The sequence below is a fragment of the Phalangium opilio genome, unplaced genomic scaffold, assembly GCF_054372755.1.
Source record: "Phalangium opilio isolate 3A_F unplaced genomic scaffold, DU_Popi_V2 ptg000082l_1, whole genome shotgun sequence".
Lineage (NCBI taxonomy): Eukaryota > Metazoa > Arthropoda > Arachnida > Opiliones > Phalangiidae > Phalangium > Phalangium opilio.
The window spans coordinates 2,610,515-2,626,552 of NW_028324189.1; the positions used below are offsets into that span (position 1 = coordinate 2,610,515).

General features: G+C 34.5%; 2 protein-coding genes across 2 annotated transcripts; both read left to right on the plus strand.

Annotated features, from left to right (window-relative positions):
- Positions 1 to 860: 860 nt before the first annotated feature.
- Positions 861 to 7,028, plus strand: LOC149650900 (uncharacterized). Its single transcript, XM_089847592.1, has 36 exons — positions 861 to 984; positions 1,046 to 1,224; positions 1,285 to 1,535; positions 1,596 to 1,640; positions 1,698 to 1,805; positions 1,865 to 1,980; positions 2,046 to 2,095; positions 2,157 to 2,304; positions 2,366 to 2,516; positions 2,579 to 2,738; positions 2,804 to 2,913; positions 2,971 to 3,009; positions 3,063 to 3,178; positions 3,237 to 3,307; positions 3,364 to 3,428; positions 3,484 to 3,631; positions 3,699 to 3,816; positions 3,878 to 3,978; positions 4,039 to 4,110; positions 4,175 to 4,281; positions 4,341 to 4,413; positions 4,477 to 4,578; positions 4,644 to 4,817; positions 4,898 to 5,032; positions 5,102 to 5,186; positions 5,246 to 5,337; positions 5,393 to 5,455; positions 5,519 to 5,611; positions 5,670 to 5,729; positions 5,792 to 5,950; positions 6,015 to 6,178; positions 6,249 to 6,327; positions 6,399 to 6,530; positions 6,597 to 6,699; positions 6,771 to 6,845; positions 6,907 to 7,028. The coding sequence occupies exons 1-36, from the start codon at positions 921 to 923 to the stop codon at positions 6,960 to 6,962; spliced, it is 3,864 nt and encodes a 1,287-aa protein (XP_089703718.1). The 5' UTR covers positions 861 to 920; the 3' UTR covers positions 6,963 to 7,028.
- A 420-nt stretch (positions 7,029 to 7,448) lies between these two features.
- LOC149650901 (uncharacterized) lies at positions 7,449 to 14,720 on the plus strand. Its single transcript, XM_089847179.1, has 39 exons — positions 7,449 to 7,619; positions 7,703 to 7,915; positions 7,980 to 8,158; positions 8,227 to 8,480; positions 8,544 to 8,594; positions 8,665 to 8,772; positions 8,835 to 8,950; positions 9,007 to 9,062; positions 9,123 to 9,181; positions 9,246 to 9,358; positions 9,420 to 9,567; positions 9,626 to 9,809; positions 9,863 to 9,972; positions 10,027 to 10,065; positions 10,121 to 10,233; positions 10,295 to 10,365; positions 10,429 to 10,493; positions 10,558 to 10,705; positions 10,767 to 10,884; positions 10,941 to 11,041; positions 11,093 to 11,164; positions 11,228 to 11,334; positions 11,400 to 11,472; positions 11,529 to 11,630; positions 11,694 to 11,864; positions 11,936 to 12,070; positions 12,141 to 12,225; positions 12,283 to 12,374; positions 12,435 to 12,497; positions 12,557 to 12,649; positions 12,709 to 12,768; positions 12,833 to 12,927; positions 12,998 to 13,061; positions 13,177 to 13,340; positions 13,410 to 13,488; positions 13,549 to 13,683; positions 13,758 to 13,860; positions 14,409 to 14,483; positions 14,547 to 14,720. The coding sequence occupies exons 2-39, from the start codon at positions 7,852 to 7,854 to the stop codon at positions 14,600 to 14,602; spliced, it is 3,921 nt and encodes a 1,306-aa protein (XP_089703305.1). The 5' UTR covers positions 7,449 to 7,619; positions 7,703 to 7,851; the 3' UTR covers positions 14,603 to 14,720.
- Positions 14,721 to 16,038: the final 1,318 nt, after the last annotated feature.

The window sequence follows — 16,038 nt, forward strand, 5'->3', positions numbered from 1 at the left end:
AAAGTTTACGTAACGAATAGGGCTCCTTCTAACACTAGATAATAAATGCTCTGATTTTTACTAACACGTTAATTATTAATAAACTAAAATACCTAAGTTAAAATGACCAGTCTGATATCTTTGTTAAAGAGTTAATTTTAACTTTAATTTCAACTTACATTATTTTGAAGTTGATATATCACAGATGGTATCATTATCGTTTTTCCGCTCTTTTCAAACCAGGAAAGAAACTTAACAAAACTTTCTTTAGGCGGCAACTAAAAGCTGAGAAAACTAAGTATAGGACGTTTATTATTGGTTGAAATCCGAGTTATGCTCGAGGGTAACTCAAAAATAGTCAATTTGTATTATAATATGACGTTAGCACTAGAAGCGTGTATTCAGGTTTGTTGTTCAAACTAAACTTCTAAGAAGTGAAAGCGTATATTGCTTTGAGAATTTACTAAATCTAATGTACAGATTGTCATTACAACGTCCTTGATTATTTAATGTATATAATAAACTGTACAGGTACCGGTACAACAACGAAGAAACGTCTTTGGTAAGTTGGTTATTTTTCAATTAACTATTTAGAGGTTTTAATCTTTAAATTAAATTTTTATATAATTCTCATTACTTAAAATAGCCCCCATTTTTCAGTATGTCAAAGCATTAATTGCTTAATGAAAAGCACCTTTAAATAGAAAAGGTTACAAAATTGTCACTCAAATCTTTACTGTTTATTCATGATTGTCTATGTAGTTCTGATACAGATTTAAGCTTATCCATAGCCTTCAAGAGATAGTATTGTTTATTGAGAAACACGTGGGTTTCACTTTACAATATAGAATTTTTAGATAAGATAATCTTTCGGCTTTTAAAGTCGTCAAAACTGGAAAAAATAATTCTTTCCTAATCTTGAATTACAGAGAAACGGAGCAATGTCGTTATTAATAAGTTTTTCGTTAATTTATCTAGTCTATAGGATTTTTACTTGCAAAGAAGGTAAGTCTAATTAACTTAAACATGTAATAAAACTTCATTATTAAAATCACTTCATTCAAAGGTAAAATATTCGCCATAAAGGAATATGTCGCTCATATCTATTTGAAATATTTTCACCGAAAAACGAAATCTCGTTTGGATATCTTTGATTTCGACCATCCATCGGATTTGAAGAAAAACAATGTATTTCCGCCCGATGAAGAATACGACTTGGAATACCGTTCATTGGACGACCCATCAGTAAGCTTTTAATGAAGCCAAGTATTATTTCTTCAACAGTTTTGTTTACATGTCCTCCAGAAACGAGATAGCGTTTTTGTTTTTGGTTATAATACCAAAGGAGAACGTTTGGTTTCGAGAATTACTATACAGGACAACAAAGCTAGGGTTTGGCTACAATTGAAAGTCGACGAAAAGGTTTACACATTACCGCGTGATAAATTATGGAACGTCCCTAAAGTTGATGCCAGTTGCTTCGCCGCTGCTGGATTACGACTTAAGTGTTTAGCGCCTTTCCGAAAATGGAGGGTTTCTTTTAACGGAATATTAAGGTACTTGGATATTTTGAAATTTAAGTCAAAACTGATTCCCGTATATTGAATTTATTGCAGAGAGCAAAGTAGCAATAAAGAAGTTCACGTGAAATTCAGTTTCATGTGAGTGTTATTTAAAAACATTTAAAATGCGATTTTTAACCGTTGAACACAATCTAGTTGGACAGCATCAGCCGAACCATTTGACCATTTGGACATTCCTAATAACGTTCTTGAGTACTATCTTGGCGGAATTAAATGGAACTCCTGGTTACCTAACTCTGAGTTGTACGGACACTATTAATTCGTGTTAGTTAAAAGAGATAATTCAACTTTGAACTTTACAGGCTACCTAAAACTTTAAACGCACTGGACCAGGCGGGTAATCTATTCGGAACTGTGTCTATAGACGGTGGTGAAGAAATTGAAGTGTTGTTATGGGGTGCTCGAGTCATGAGTCGTGGTACGAAAATAAAGTTTGTTTATGACAAAAAGTACTTTTAACACCCATTTCTTTTCTTTCATTAGAAAACCCAGAAGAAGAACAGAAATTAAAAGAATACTTCGTTTACATGTCCGTAAGTATATCCAGGAATTAATTACAAGTACTGTTGATTAAAGTAACATAATAACACATAGGAAGGCGAGTATATACACGTCATCGAAACTGGGAAGTACACATACGGGTTCATCGTACAACAAAGTTCCGAAGGAGGGGCAGTTGAGAAATTGCAATTGCAATATCACCCGAATGAAGATACAGACGCGAAAATCTCCTTCTCACACGGTAATCGTTAATACCTGACGCAAAACAGAACTTAATCTCTAAATTCAGCTCATAATTTTAGGAACTAACAACTTTGACCTAACCATAAGGAAATCACAAGAAAATATAGTAAACGTTAACGATTATGAATTCAATACTGATAGAAATTACACCATTTCAAAAGCAATTTTAAGTGATGACGAAAAAGGGTTCTCTGTTATAGTGGAGACAAGGTTAAACGATATATTAGTAATTGGCTTGTTAAATAATATTATAATTGTAATTTTTCTAATAGACAAATGTCGCAGCCGATAAAACACAATGAAAAGAAGTTACAATCTACTCCTAAACCAGTATTAAGCATATCAGATATTCAGTGCAAAAATGTTGATTACACAGGAGGTAAAGGTTCATCTTTAGCAGAACTAACCGATATATCGAGAACAAATACTTCAGTAAGTACTTGATTTCACTCTTTGAATTTATGAATTGAATTCAACAAACTGCAAAACTTTATTAGTTTAAAGTGCCAAGTGGATTTGTAGTCACTACACTTTCATACGAAAAATTCTTGGAACTAAACAATGCGAAAGTAGTTATTAAAAAATCCCTACTTGAAGATGTGGCATGGTAATATAAATTTTAAGGTCAATTAATAGCAATGTTTCTATATTAATTCTTTAATAGGGGTAACGTTGAAGGTGACTTGAAGTCTCTGTGCCAGAAGTAAGTGTAAAGAGTGAAGTTAAATCGAATGATACTAATTATGTCTTTGTAAGGTTGGTAAGCGAGATATCTAACATGGAGTTGCCAATTGAAGTCAAGAAAAATGTAGAGGAACAATTGAATCAATATGATAGTTCTTCATTATTTGCAGTTAGATCATCAGCATCAGGTAAAAATCGTAACAAACTTCAAATCAATGCATAAACAACCTTTTTTGGGATGAATAGGTGAAGATTCCGAGGAAATGTCGGCAGCTGGACAAATGGAAACCTATCTTGGCATTCAAGGATTAGATGCGGTATGTATGAAGTAAAATGATTAAGAATGCCTTAAATTAATCGCGAGTTTGAACAGATTTCGAAAGCGATCGTCAAGTGTTGGGCATCTCAATTCTCGCACACTGCCATACAATACAAAAAGTAACTGTTTTAAACCAAGTACTTAATTAAAGTTTAATGTGAGGGAACCCCTTAGACAAAATGGCCAAGAGTTAAATTCACCAATGGCTGTTGTGGTACAAGAAATGATCGCGGCAGAGCAGGCTGGAGTTATGTTTACTTGTAACCCTGTCACCGGAAATCCAGAGCATATCACGATTACGGCAAATTATGGTCTTGGAGAAGTATTAGTGCAATTTATTCCTAAATTTGTTAATTTTGTGGACTAATAGGTGTTTTTGTGGGATTTAGAGTGTTGTTTCAGCCACTGCGGAACCTGACACCATTGTGGTGAAACGAGACTCGTACGGCAATGTAGAGATCGACTCCATTCAAATTGGACGTAAAACTAAGAAAACTGTTCTAGCTAGTAAGAATTATATTTGTAGGACAAGTAACAAAAACATTAATGTAAATTTATGTAACGTAAGATGACGGAGGTGTTACCGATGAAAATGTATCAAACGATGAAACCAGTAAATGTTGCTTATCCAATGAGGATGCCTTGAAATTGGCCAAACTCGGAGACGAAGTTCGTATTTTGTTTTGTAATAACAGTCGCTAAAGTGTAATGAAACATCGTATTTTACAGATTGAGGAATCATACGGTTGTCCACTTGATATCGAATGGGCTGTTGTCAATGGAAAAATATTCCTCTTACAAGTAGGTCTAAGTTGTTGCGATATATTTAAATGTGCCATCTACTGACATGGTTAACATTAATCAGGCACGTCCAGTCACAACATTCGACAGAGAAACTGACTTCGAAATAATCCACGAAACTGATGTCCATCTTCGTTCCGAATTTGATTGTTATACCAAAGCTAATGTTGGGTTGGTATTCTACCATGGTTTGTTCAACTTGATTAAGTTTGTAATTAATATATTTTCAGTGAAGTGATGCCCGGAGCTACAACTGAATTAGGACAAAACGTGACTAATAAACTGATGGAAATTTCCACGCAGGTAACAATATGAGCGATTCAAAAATAGATATTATTTAATTTAATTATTGCGAATCGAAAATAGAAAAGCTGGCTAAGGATGGGAAACTCTGGTTTTAATGTAAGAGCGCATACCCAAAATGGTCTAGTGGTAACCTCTAAGCACGTGCAGTTCAACGTAACCGATGTACGTTACATCGTAATTAACTTAACACTCATTTCACCAATTAATGAATTACCTTTTGGTTACAGTCGTTTTACAGAATGGAGACCAAGAAGGAAGAACGAAACTTGTTCACGAAAGCTTATGAAATTGGAATGTTTGCTCGAATAATTAACGACGAGGATCTTAGAGATCGTGCAATTAGAAGAAATGTCTTTTACAAATCAGTGAATGGAAAGAAGATTCTGTTTTATATTGTAAAGGTATGGTGATTTGGATAATTAGGACTACACATCGTCCTGTACGATGACTTCGAAGTAAATAATTCCGATAATAATTTTAGGACGTGCTAAAAATAGAGAAGTCTCTTAAAGAAGCTGCGAAAGTTGCGAAGGAGTATAAAATCAACATTGACAAAAACCTCAGCGCTGAAGAATATTTATACAAAATTCTGAATGAATTCTTTAAATTGGGAAAAGTTAGTTTCTCACATTAAGTTGGTTTATGTAAGAATGTAAAAAGTTTACCGCTATTTATTTAAACACAGTACACGCAACCTCATGGAACTGCATCATTTTCATCAACTATGTACAGTATGGCTGCTCTTACAACTTTAGCTAAAGCGAACAACGGTAATTATCCTTCGAAATAAGGTTTAAAACAAATTATTTTAAGACAATCACCTAAATAGGAGAATGGAACGAAGTTGTATTTAGTGACTTTGCCAAACTACTGTCGTCATGCAAGGAAGTTGAAAGTGCCGATGTACCATACGCCTTACAAGTATGCCTTAATTATATAATATGATTATCACATCACAAACACGTTGTTATTACAGGAATTAGCAGTTACAATTAAAAATAATATCGACCCCGAGAAGTTTCAAAAAATGTCTACTGAGGTAATTAAGGACTAATTGTTTTCCCAATGCAATTAACATTCAATTTGAAAGTGATTCTAACAGGAAGCCGTAGAGTGGTTACAAATATCAGGAACAGAAGCGTCCAAGCACTTTAGAGAATTTTTAACGAAGCACGGTCATAGATGTCTCAAAGAGGTATTATTAACATTTCATTTAAACTAATCAACAAATACTAAAAATGAGTTAACTTTAGTTCGATGTTGGAACAATACCATGGAGAGCCAACCCCAAACCCTTAGTCAAGAGCCTACAAGTAAGTAATTAATAATTAATAATTAGTAATCATTAGATGACACTAATCTTCATTAAATTTAGGGAATGACCAAAACGGCTAAGAAACCACCAAAGGTTGCAAATATAGTTAGCAATACCATAAATAGTTTGAAGTCGCCATTAACGTGGAAGACAAGACTTATTCTGAAATTCATTATTCCGTTTTGCCAAACTGCAGTTGGCCGTCGTGAACGATCAAAGGTACGTTATTTCTTTTTACATTATAAAGTTTAATATCTAATTAGTATATTGAATTATTTTTCAGTCCGTTTTCATCAAGATCATAGATCATTTTAGAAAAGAATTCAATACACTAGCGGACAAAATGGTGCAAGAAGGTCGTATACCCGATAGAGACCTTATTTTCTACCTAACTTTGCCTGAATTGCAACAACTTTTAAAGACTAGATCACCAAAACTGATTCAGAAGTAAAAAAATACTAGTTATGATACAGCTAATTTACATATTACAATATTTATACACATTTATGTTAAATAGAGCAACACGAAGAAAAAACTTGCATCCTACAGTAGATGCCTTCAGATTCCCTGAGATCAGTAATGGGTTGCCCAAACCGGTAAGTTGTTAATGATGCAGTTGAATTTAGAGAAATTGCGATTCCAAATTTCATTTCATGTATAATTTAAGACAAACGCGCAAAAACCAATGTACGAACACATCGAAGGTGACCTCACATTGAAAGGTACACCCGTAAGTCAAGGGGTTGTTAAGGCTAGAGTCAGAGTTGCGAACAATCTCGAAGAAGCAGCCCAGATACAAGTAAGACAGAACTTCCTCTTATGTAAAACTCTGTTGATATAAGTTTAATGTTTTTAAATGTCACAGCCTGGCGAGATTTTAATTGCCTATAGCACGGACATCGGATGGAGTCCATACTTTCCCATTTTATCCGGAGTTGTTACCGAGTTAGGTGGACTGATATCGCATGGTAAAATAATTGCTATTAATTAATAATAATTAATTCAACAAAAAGTTAATTAACAATCTTAAATGTAATAGGCGCTGTGGTTGCTCGCGAGTACGGACTACCCTGCGTCGTCGCTTTACACGGTGCCACTTCTATGTTTAAAACCGGTAAACATATTTAATTAGTGACGTATTCATTTATTTAATTTAATTAAATATATAATTATAGGTGAAATGGCAATTTTGGATGGCAACAAAGGAACACTACAAAGAGTGTTTGAATAGTTACTAAAATAAAATGTATATTTATATTTATATAAATTAAAAGATATATTTCTTCGAAATACTAAATATGTTTTTCGTTTACTCTATTTTACTGATTGCCTCTAAAAAATCCTCGCTAATAAAAACTTGTTATCTCTTAACAAATACACATCAACGATCTCTAATCATTTAGGACATATTGTTTAGAGTATCTATAACGAACTTTAAAAGATGTAGTTGTATTAGACTCTCTCTTTCTCTCACACAAAAAAAAAACATTTTAACAGGAAACTTTCCGGAAAACTTTTAGTTCATTTACTATCTCAATCAAATTATATATAGTCAGGTGTAAAAGCATTGCGTGAGAACGCCTAAAGGCTACTTATGTGACGTCATAATAAAGGATAGTTTTGAATTAAGTTTATTAGTTTGTCCTTGATGTTGGTTGGGAAAGTGTATCCTCAATTTGTTTTTTAAATAGTGGGTCACTATAGAAGAGACAAGAAAACGTTGGTGCTGTTCTTTCAAGTTAGTTTCTGTTACGTTTAAACGCTGGTTAGTGAAATGTATAACTGTGAGCGTTGTATTTAAAAACCACCTTTCAGCAATCATTATCATGGTAGCTCGATAAAATTAAAATTGATAATGGATTTTTATTATTCGAAAAATTATCTCAATGTAAGTATTAAGTAATTTAGTTTAACGCCCATATATCGCGATGAAAATTGCGATAAAATTTTATTTGCTTTACACTTATAAAGCATACACGATAACAGAAATTGTTATGGTGAGCTATTTAAAGCTCTTATCTTCAAAATGCATTATAATTTCATAAAAACGAATCGCTGCTTGCACAATATTGCACTGAGCAGCTTCAGAGACAGTGTTATCCCACTTCATTTCATTTAAGATGTCTGTAATACTCAGTTTTTCGCTTCTCTATGTTATATACCGTATATTCACATGCAAAGAAGGTAATATTAATTTTACGTACAATGGGGATAAATTTAAAATATTTAAATTTATTAATATATTTAGGGAAGTTGTTCGCTTTGAAGGAGTACATCGCACTGGGTTTCTTAAAATATCAAAAACGTCAAATAAAATCACGTCTGGACAATTACGACATTTTCCATCCATCCGACCTCAAAAAGGTTAATGTTCTTGTACCGGACGAGGAGACCAAATTAGAACATAGAAACGTGGATGATTATTCGGTAATGTTATCTCGTAACAAGCACTGAAGTGGCGTAAATAAACCCAATGTTTGTTTACGTGTTATCAGCTCAAAGAAAGCGTCTTTGCTTTTGGTTCAAACTCCAAAGGGGAACGGTTAGTAACAAGAATCATCATACAAGGATCCAAAGCTTCTGTATGGATTATTTTAAAAACAGAAGATGGGAAAGTTTATAAAATACCAAAGGATAAGCTTTGGAATGTTCCTAAGACTGACGCGAGTTGCTTCGCTGCCGGAGGTCTAAGGTTACGATGCCTGGTACCATTTAGAAAATGGAGAATTTCCTATAATGGCTTACTCAGGTAGTTTAGAACTAATTACGAATAAGTATGCACATCATTAAATACACTTTGCTAAAAAAATAGGGAACAAACGGAAGTAGAGGGTAAAGATGTTCACGTCAAATTCAACTTCATGTAAGATTAAGATATTAACTAATCTTATTGGCATTGCGAAAGAGGTAACCGAGTATGGATACTATCGTAGATGGACTGCTTCTTCGTCTCCATTTGACTACCAAGACTTTCCAAATGACGTCATGGCACGTTACTTGGCCGGTATAACATGGGGAGCCTGGTTTCCAGATACAACACTGTAACATTACTCCACTTTTTTGGGGGTACAATTCACAGTGTTAAATACTATATTTGAAATAGACTGCCAAACATGAAGGACGCTCTTGAACAAGCCGGTAACATGACTGGAAATGTAACGATAAACGGTGGGGAAGAGAAGGAAGTTTTGTTATGGGGTGGTCGAATTCGCAGTTCTGGTCAGTGGTTTAGTTAACTTTGATTCACGACATTCACTAACTTTTATGTTATATAGAGAGTAGTTTTGAAGTTAACCACGAAACTACCAAGGACTACTTTGCATATATGTCGGTTAGTACTTAGTTTAGTCTTTAAGCCGTTATAGTCCTTACTAAACTATTAACAATTTAGGAAGGAGATTATGTACACATATCCGAAATTTGCGAAAAAAACTCGAAGATACCCAAAAGGTGAACTTATTCCCCATAGAAAATAATTACTCAAATTAGTACTAAATCCCGGAAAACACTTCAGATTCGTTTACGGTTTCATAGTACACTGTAGTTCCATATCTGGTGTTGTTGAAAGAATTGAAATCAAACCAAACGAGACAGAAGATATTGAAACCAGAATTAACTTCACAAGAGGTAGTCCAATAATTGTTGATAATAATTATCTGTTCTAACTCTAACAAAAATTATGCGTTAGGAACACACGACTTTGTATTCGATATCGAAAAAGCCAAAGAAGAGATTGAAGTGCAGCGAAACCGACTTGAAATTGACCGAAAATACAGTTTTTCAAAGGCAAAATTAAACGATGATCATGGATTTTCAATGACTATCAACAGTTCAAGGTATGTTAGACGTGGAATATCGATTACTTTGATCACTTAAATTAAAATTATTTTATAGCTCCGTACAAAAAGAAGCTAGTTTTGGACTTGAAAACTTCAAACCTTACGTACCCCTACCCAAAAAGACGGACTTAGTTTTAAATATAGATGATGTTCGTTGCAAAAGTGTCGACTTCACTGGGGGAAAAGGCTCTTCATTGGCTGAACTATCAGATATTTCGAAAAACAATAAAAATGTGCAAGTAAGTACATTTTATCGTAATGAATATCAACAAAATTAAACTTTCCTTTACAGTTTTTAGTCCCGAAAGGATTTGTTGTAACGACAGCGTCGTACGAAAAATTCATTGAATTCAACCAAGTCGAAGCCATCTTGAAGGAAACGGCTTTGGAAGAAATTGCATGGTATATCTGCAACTTAAATTATATCCATTATAGAACTATATCTTAAAATTGCAGGGGCATTAAAGAAGGAGATTTAAAAAGTGCATGCGAGTCGTAAGTTAAAAATATAAAAAAAATTAGGAAATTGATAAAACGTTGCTTATAACAGGACAGTAGCAAAAGTGGCTAAATTAACGCTACCAGAGAATGTAAGAGTTAGGGTGCAGGAGCTGTTAAGCACTTATGGGGATACTAGGTTTGCTGTCAGATCCTCGGCTTCTGGTAAACTTGATTAAGATTAATTGATTTACTATGATTAAACATATAATTTTTACAATTAAAGGTGAAGATTCAGAGGAAATGTCCGCCGCCGGACAAATGGAAACCTTTTTAGGTGTAAAAGGAGTTAACGAGGTAATATCCGACTTTCAAAATTTACACCAACAAGCATATTTATGATTAAGAGTAACTATTCAGGTCACAGAAGCGATTGTCAAATGCTGGGCATCGCAATTTTCTCATACGGCAATCCAGTACAAAAAGTAAAACATTAACTGAATTATAAGCTATAAAGTTTTTCAAAATAATGCGAGATTTATTTAACAGACAAAATGGTCAAGTTCTGAACTCCATGATGGCGGTCGTTGTACAAGAAATGGTTCCAGCGCAAAAAGCGGGAGTTATGTTTACGTGCAATCCTCTAACTGGAAATCCAGAGAATATAACAATTACTGCTAATTACGGCCTTGGAGAAGTAATTAAAAAACTATTCCTATAGTTAAATGTAATCTTTAAATATTAAACGATATTTCAAGAGTGTCGTATCCGCATCAGCTGACCCGGACACGGTATTTGTTAAAAGAAACACGGACGGAAACTTGACAATTGAATCAATACAAATTGGAAAGAAAACTAAGAAAACAATGATGACTGGTAAACATAAATGTTTGAAAGTTAGGCATTGAGGAGCTCATTCGTTATTGGTACAGAAAACGGTGGCGTATCGGAAGAAGATGTATCAAACCAGGAAACTGAAAAGTGTTGCTTATCCAATGAAGATGCGTTGAAACTAGCCAAACTTGGATACGAGGTCAGTTTCGTATTAATTACTTGAAACACAATTAACTAATCCTTAATTTAGATCGAAGAAGAATACGGATGTCCACTTGATATTGAATGGGCCATAATTGACGGTCAAGTATTCCTTCTGCAGGTATGAAACACCTTCTAGGGTGTTTGACCCAAGTTGTTTCATTAATCTAATCTACTCTAACAGGCAAGACCAGTTACAACCTTTGACCGCGAAACGGACTTTGAACTAATCCATGAAACAGATTCATTAATACGTTGCGAGCGAGAATGTATGACGAAAGCCAATGTTGGGTAAAGAGTGAAATAAATTTTAAAATAATTGTACTAAAGTTAATTAAGTTTTACTGACTATATAGTGAAGTTATGCCTGGAGCTATGACTGAATTAGGTGCAGTGTTCATGTCGAGATTAATGGATGTGTCCATGCAAGTAAGTACACGATACGTTATTTATACTTTAAAATAATCTTCACACTCGTAATTTAGAAACATTGGCTAAGAAAAGACCAGACCACATTTCCAGTTAACCCTTATTTCCAAAGAAGTATAATGTTAACTTCGAAACACATGGTGTTTAACACTATAGATGTAAGTGTAATATTGCACAAAGCAGATTATGGTTTATCATTCAAAACTGCTTTTCCTTCAAAGACATTGCTGAAGTCACATAAAAGCAAGGAACGTAATGGTTTCACGAAAGCAACTGAAATCGGAATATTCGGGCGCATTTTAGAGGACCAAGAAATTTTAGATAGGGCTGTTAGAAGGAATCAATTCTACCCTATTGGTAACCAGAAAACCGCCCTATTTCGTTTACTCATGGTAAATTAATTTATAGTTTAATTAATTAAGTTTCTATCAAGGTCTAATTTTTAGTTAAAAATTTGTTTTAGAGCCTAATGAAACTTGGGAAAAATATAAAAACCAGTTCAAAATTCGTCAGCGAATACAAAATGAACATGGATCATAATCTACCAGCTGATGAATTTTATCACCAGCTTCTGTGCAAAATGTTTGAAATTGCCTCGGTATGTTATAAATATAATCAATATATTATCGCAAAACAACACGGATACTAACAAAATCTTTTCATTACAGTACACTTCAGTTCACACCGACGCTACCATAAGTTCATCTATGTATAGCTTAGTGCTTTTGTCCATATTGGCCAAGGCGAATAATGGTAAGTTCATAATTTGTTTTACAATACTAAACCCCAATAATGCAATTTAACTTTCAGACGAATGGAACGAGGTTGTGTTTAGCGATTTTGCACTCCTAATGTCTTCGTGTAAAGAGGTTGAGAGCGCCGATGTACCATTCGCGTTACAAGTAAGGGAAATCGACTAGCTTTTCACTCATGTTCAGCCACTAACAGCGCGTTATCTCTAGGAACTGGCTAAAAATATCAAAGAATCAATAGATCCAGATGTGTTTTACAAAATGAGTGTTGATGCAAGTATTTATAGTCCTATCTATTCATGGCAATACATAGAAAATTTATGTTAATATAGGAAGCCATTGAATGGTTGCAAAATTCGAATACACCGGCTAGAACACATTTTCAAGTGTTTTTAAGAAAACATGGACATCGATGTGTGAAAGAGGTAGAAAGTTGACAGAAGTTTTACGTCTCTAGAGATCAATAATGTGTGTATTTCATAAGTTCGACATAGAAACTTCGCCTTGGAGAGAAAACCCCAGACCATTGGTCAAAAGTCTACAAGTACGCGATACTACCATACAACAATAACATCCTGAACCCTTAATTTTAACCTATTTCCACACAGGAAATGGTTAAAACCGCCAAAAATAGGGAGAGATCATCATCGGTCATACGCGACACTATTAAAAGTTTAAAAGTACCCTTAAATTGGAAGACCAGGTATTTTAACAAATAAAGTCGTCAAGGCTTTGCGTATACGCAATTACCCCAGAATTTCCATTCGTTTTAGATTACTTTTAAACTTAGCAGTTCCATTTTGCAAAACCGCTGTGATACGTCGTGAAATGTCAAAGGTAAGTTCTTTTTTCACCACATAACCTTTTTGCCAACTCTTTTTAGAAGAAAAATCCATATACTTCAGGGTACAATCCACTAATACATACTTCATTAATTGTTGTTAAATTACAGTCAATCATGATCAAAACCATGGACTATTTTCGTCAAGAATTCAACGTTCTTGCGGACAAAATGGTGCAAGAAGGCCGATTACCCGATGGAAAATTACTATTTTTTCTAACAATCCACGAAATTGATGAACTTTTAAAAACAAGATCGCCGAAACTAATCCAAAAGTAAGACTTAACATATTAAGATTAGATGAAATGCAAAAAATGTAACATACTTTTTTGAAACCTGCGCAGAGCAATCAGAAGAAGGACTTCGCATCCGACGGTTAACTCTTACAGATTTCCTGAGATTACTATGGGGTTACCCAAACCGGTGCGAATTGGAACTTCGCAAAAGAAAATTAAAAAATCATAATTCTGATTAATTTAACAGATAAATCTACAAAAACCCGAGAACTACGATAATGTTAAGGCAGATATTGTATTAAAGGGTACACCAGTTAGTCAGGGAGTTGTTAAAGCTCGCGTTAGAGTCGCTAATGATCTAGAAGAAGCGGCTAACATACAGGTATGTCTCAACGCAACAATTTTCAATTTACGCAAATAAGTGACTCATATTAAACCCAATATTTCAAAAAATAGCCTGGTGAGATTTTAATAGCTTACAGCACTGATATTGGTTGGAGTCCATATTTCCCCGTTTTGGCTGGTGTGGTAACAGAACTAGGTGGTCTAGTGTCTCATGGTAAGCATATCTAACCGGTTCACGGGTAGTTGAGCGGTTTTCAAAAGAGCGTTTTGGAATAAAGCGGTTCCCAAAACAGCGGTTTGCATAACCGCGTGGAAGCAAAACCGCGGTTGCTGTTTCCGCGTTTCTCAATACAGCGCTATTTCCCAAAACAGCGGTTGCTGTTTCCGCCCAAACTGTGATTGATAGGGAGGGAAATCTCTATTATATTAAGTATATAGAACAAAGAACAATATTATGCAAAAAGGAGTAATGTTATATCGGAAGTAAATATAAAATATAATTTTTTGGAAAAGGCATATTATTTTGGGAAGTCAATGAAGATAAACAACAATATTTTGGAAAAGGCGTACTTTCGTACGCTCAAGATATAAACGCTGTAATCAAAATGCGCTAAAACGAGAAATGGCTATAATGGCAAACGCGCTTATGAAATAGCCGTTTTGGACAATGCTGTTTTGATAACACGCCCAATCGATAACATACCTATCTGACCATGGCCTAACTAGATTAAAGCTTACTCAATAAATTATCTTATTTAAAAGGCGCTGTAGTCGCTAGAGAATATGGTTTACCATGCGTGGTAGCGCTTCACGGGGCAACGTCAATATTTAGAACAGGTAATATCATAGCTTAACTAATATTGATTGGTTTTATTTAATACGCTCTTTCTTGTTTTTTAGGCGAAATGGCAATTTTGGATGGAAATAAGGGAACCCTTCAAAGAGTAGTGGAATAATATAATATTTTTGTTATAAATGAATGTTATTCTTATTGTTATTTAAATGTATAAATAAATTTAATAAAACTATCCTTAGTGAGGTTAAAATAGATGGCGAGGTATTCGCCAAAATTAACATCGAGTTGAATCAATTTTACCTTCGAATTTTCTCTCTTTACAAGCTTTACTATCAGCTATATTACACAAGAGTTTAATAGAGTTTCGTTTTAATTCCGCTACGCGTCAGTAGCGCATAGAAATAATTTGGTTGTATGAGAATTTTTTAAATAAACCCAAAAAAGAATGTCTTCAAAGGCTTTCCTAAAACTGAATTCTAATTGTGGCATAAATAGATCAAAGCTTTCTTTTTATTATTATTAAGGGTTCAATGCAAATTGGGTTCCACTATAAGGGTCGTCTTCAACGATGTGATTAGTTAGGTTTTATGACATGTTTACTAAGGGAAGGCATGAGGATTACTAAGGATGTGACATTAGAGTTAGTGGGGTCAAGGCACCTTCGGGGCACATGGGTTCATTTGGCACCGACGTGTGTCGTATTCCCTCAAACTTTGTCACCCAAAAGCTTGACTTACAGGGGTAGGCCACACTCCCGACTTTAAGATTTGTTGGTTCACTATATAATTTTGAAATTACGAATTAAGTAATTAAAAGTAGACATGGCTTTTGATGACACATCATAAGATTATAACCACCTAAGTATAGTAGCGATCAATATAGTTAATTATCTTTGAACTGGTTAAATACATTCTAGAATTAACTGTAAAACATACACAGAATGAAATCCATTCATGGTTGGTATATGCCGAATTTTACGCAGTGTAATCAAATAGATTTTGGAGATCTTGACTAGAAAAAATCAGTGACAATATGGGAAAAACTGAATTTTCAAGGTAAGGACGGGAGAGTATCGCATGTCGCATGGCCGACGGACCGCGCGGCGTTTCGAAGAAGCCTTGACCAGTAGAGAGTGACCCCCGCGCCTCACTGGCGTTTTTTGTACACTCGACTAACATTTTAGGCAGACAGGCGTTAAAAGAGCGTAATGTGATCCTCGTCAGAAACAAAACTCCAACGAAATGTTAGAAATAATGCATTCAGAGACTGGATCTCCTTAGGATCAAAAGAGTTATGAAAATTGCACGCGAAATATACATCATTGGGATACCTATTCAATAGTGGATTGTTCTTGTTTACAATGTAAGTAAGATTTTCCATCAGTTCAATCATTGTGGTGAAAACCAATTGGCGAGTGCGCCAAAAGAGTGTTAGGACAGTGGGTGATTTTGAGTCAAAAATGTTCTGTGACATTTTCCCCATTGAGCACTGTTTACATGTTATGATTACAGTGTTGTACAAATTCCCCTTAATTTTAAGTAAGAAACTGAAATACAATGTTATTTTAATTAAGGGGTAATCCATAAAACAGCCCGC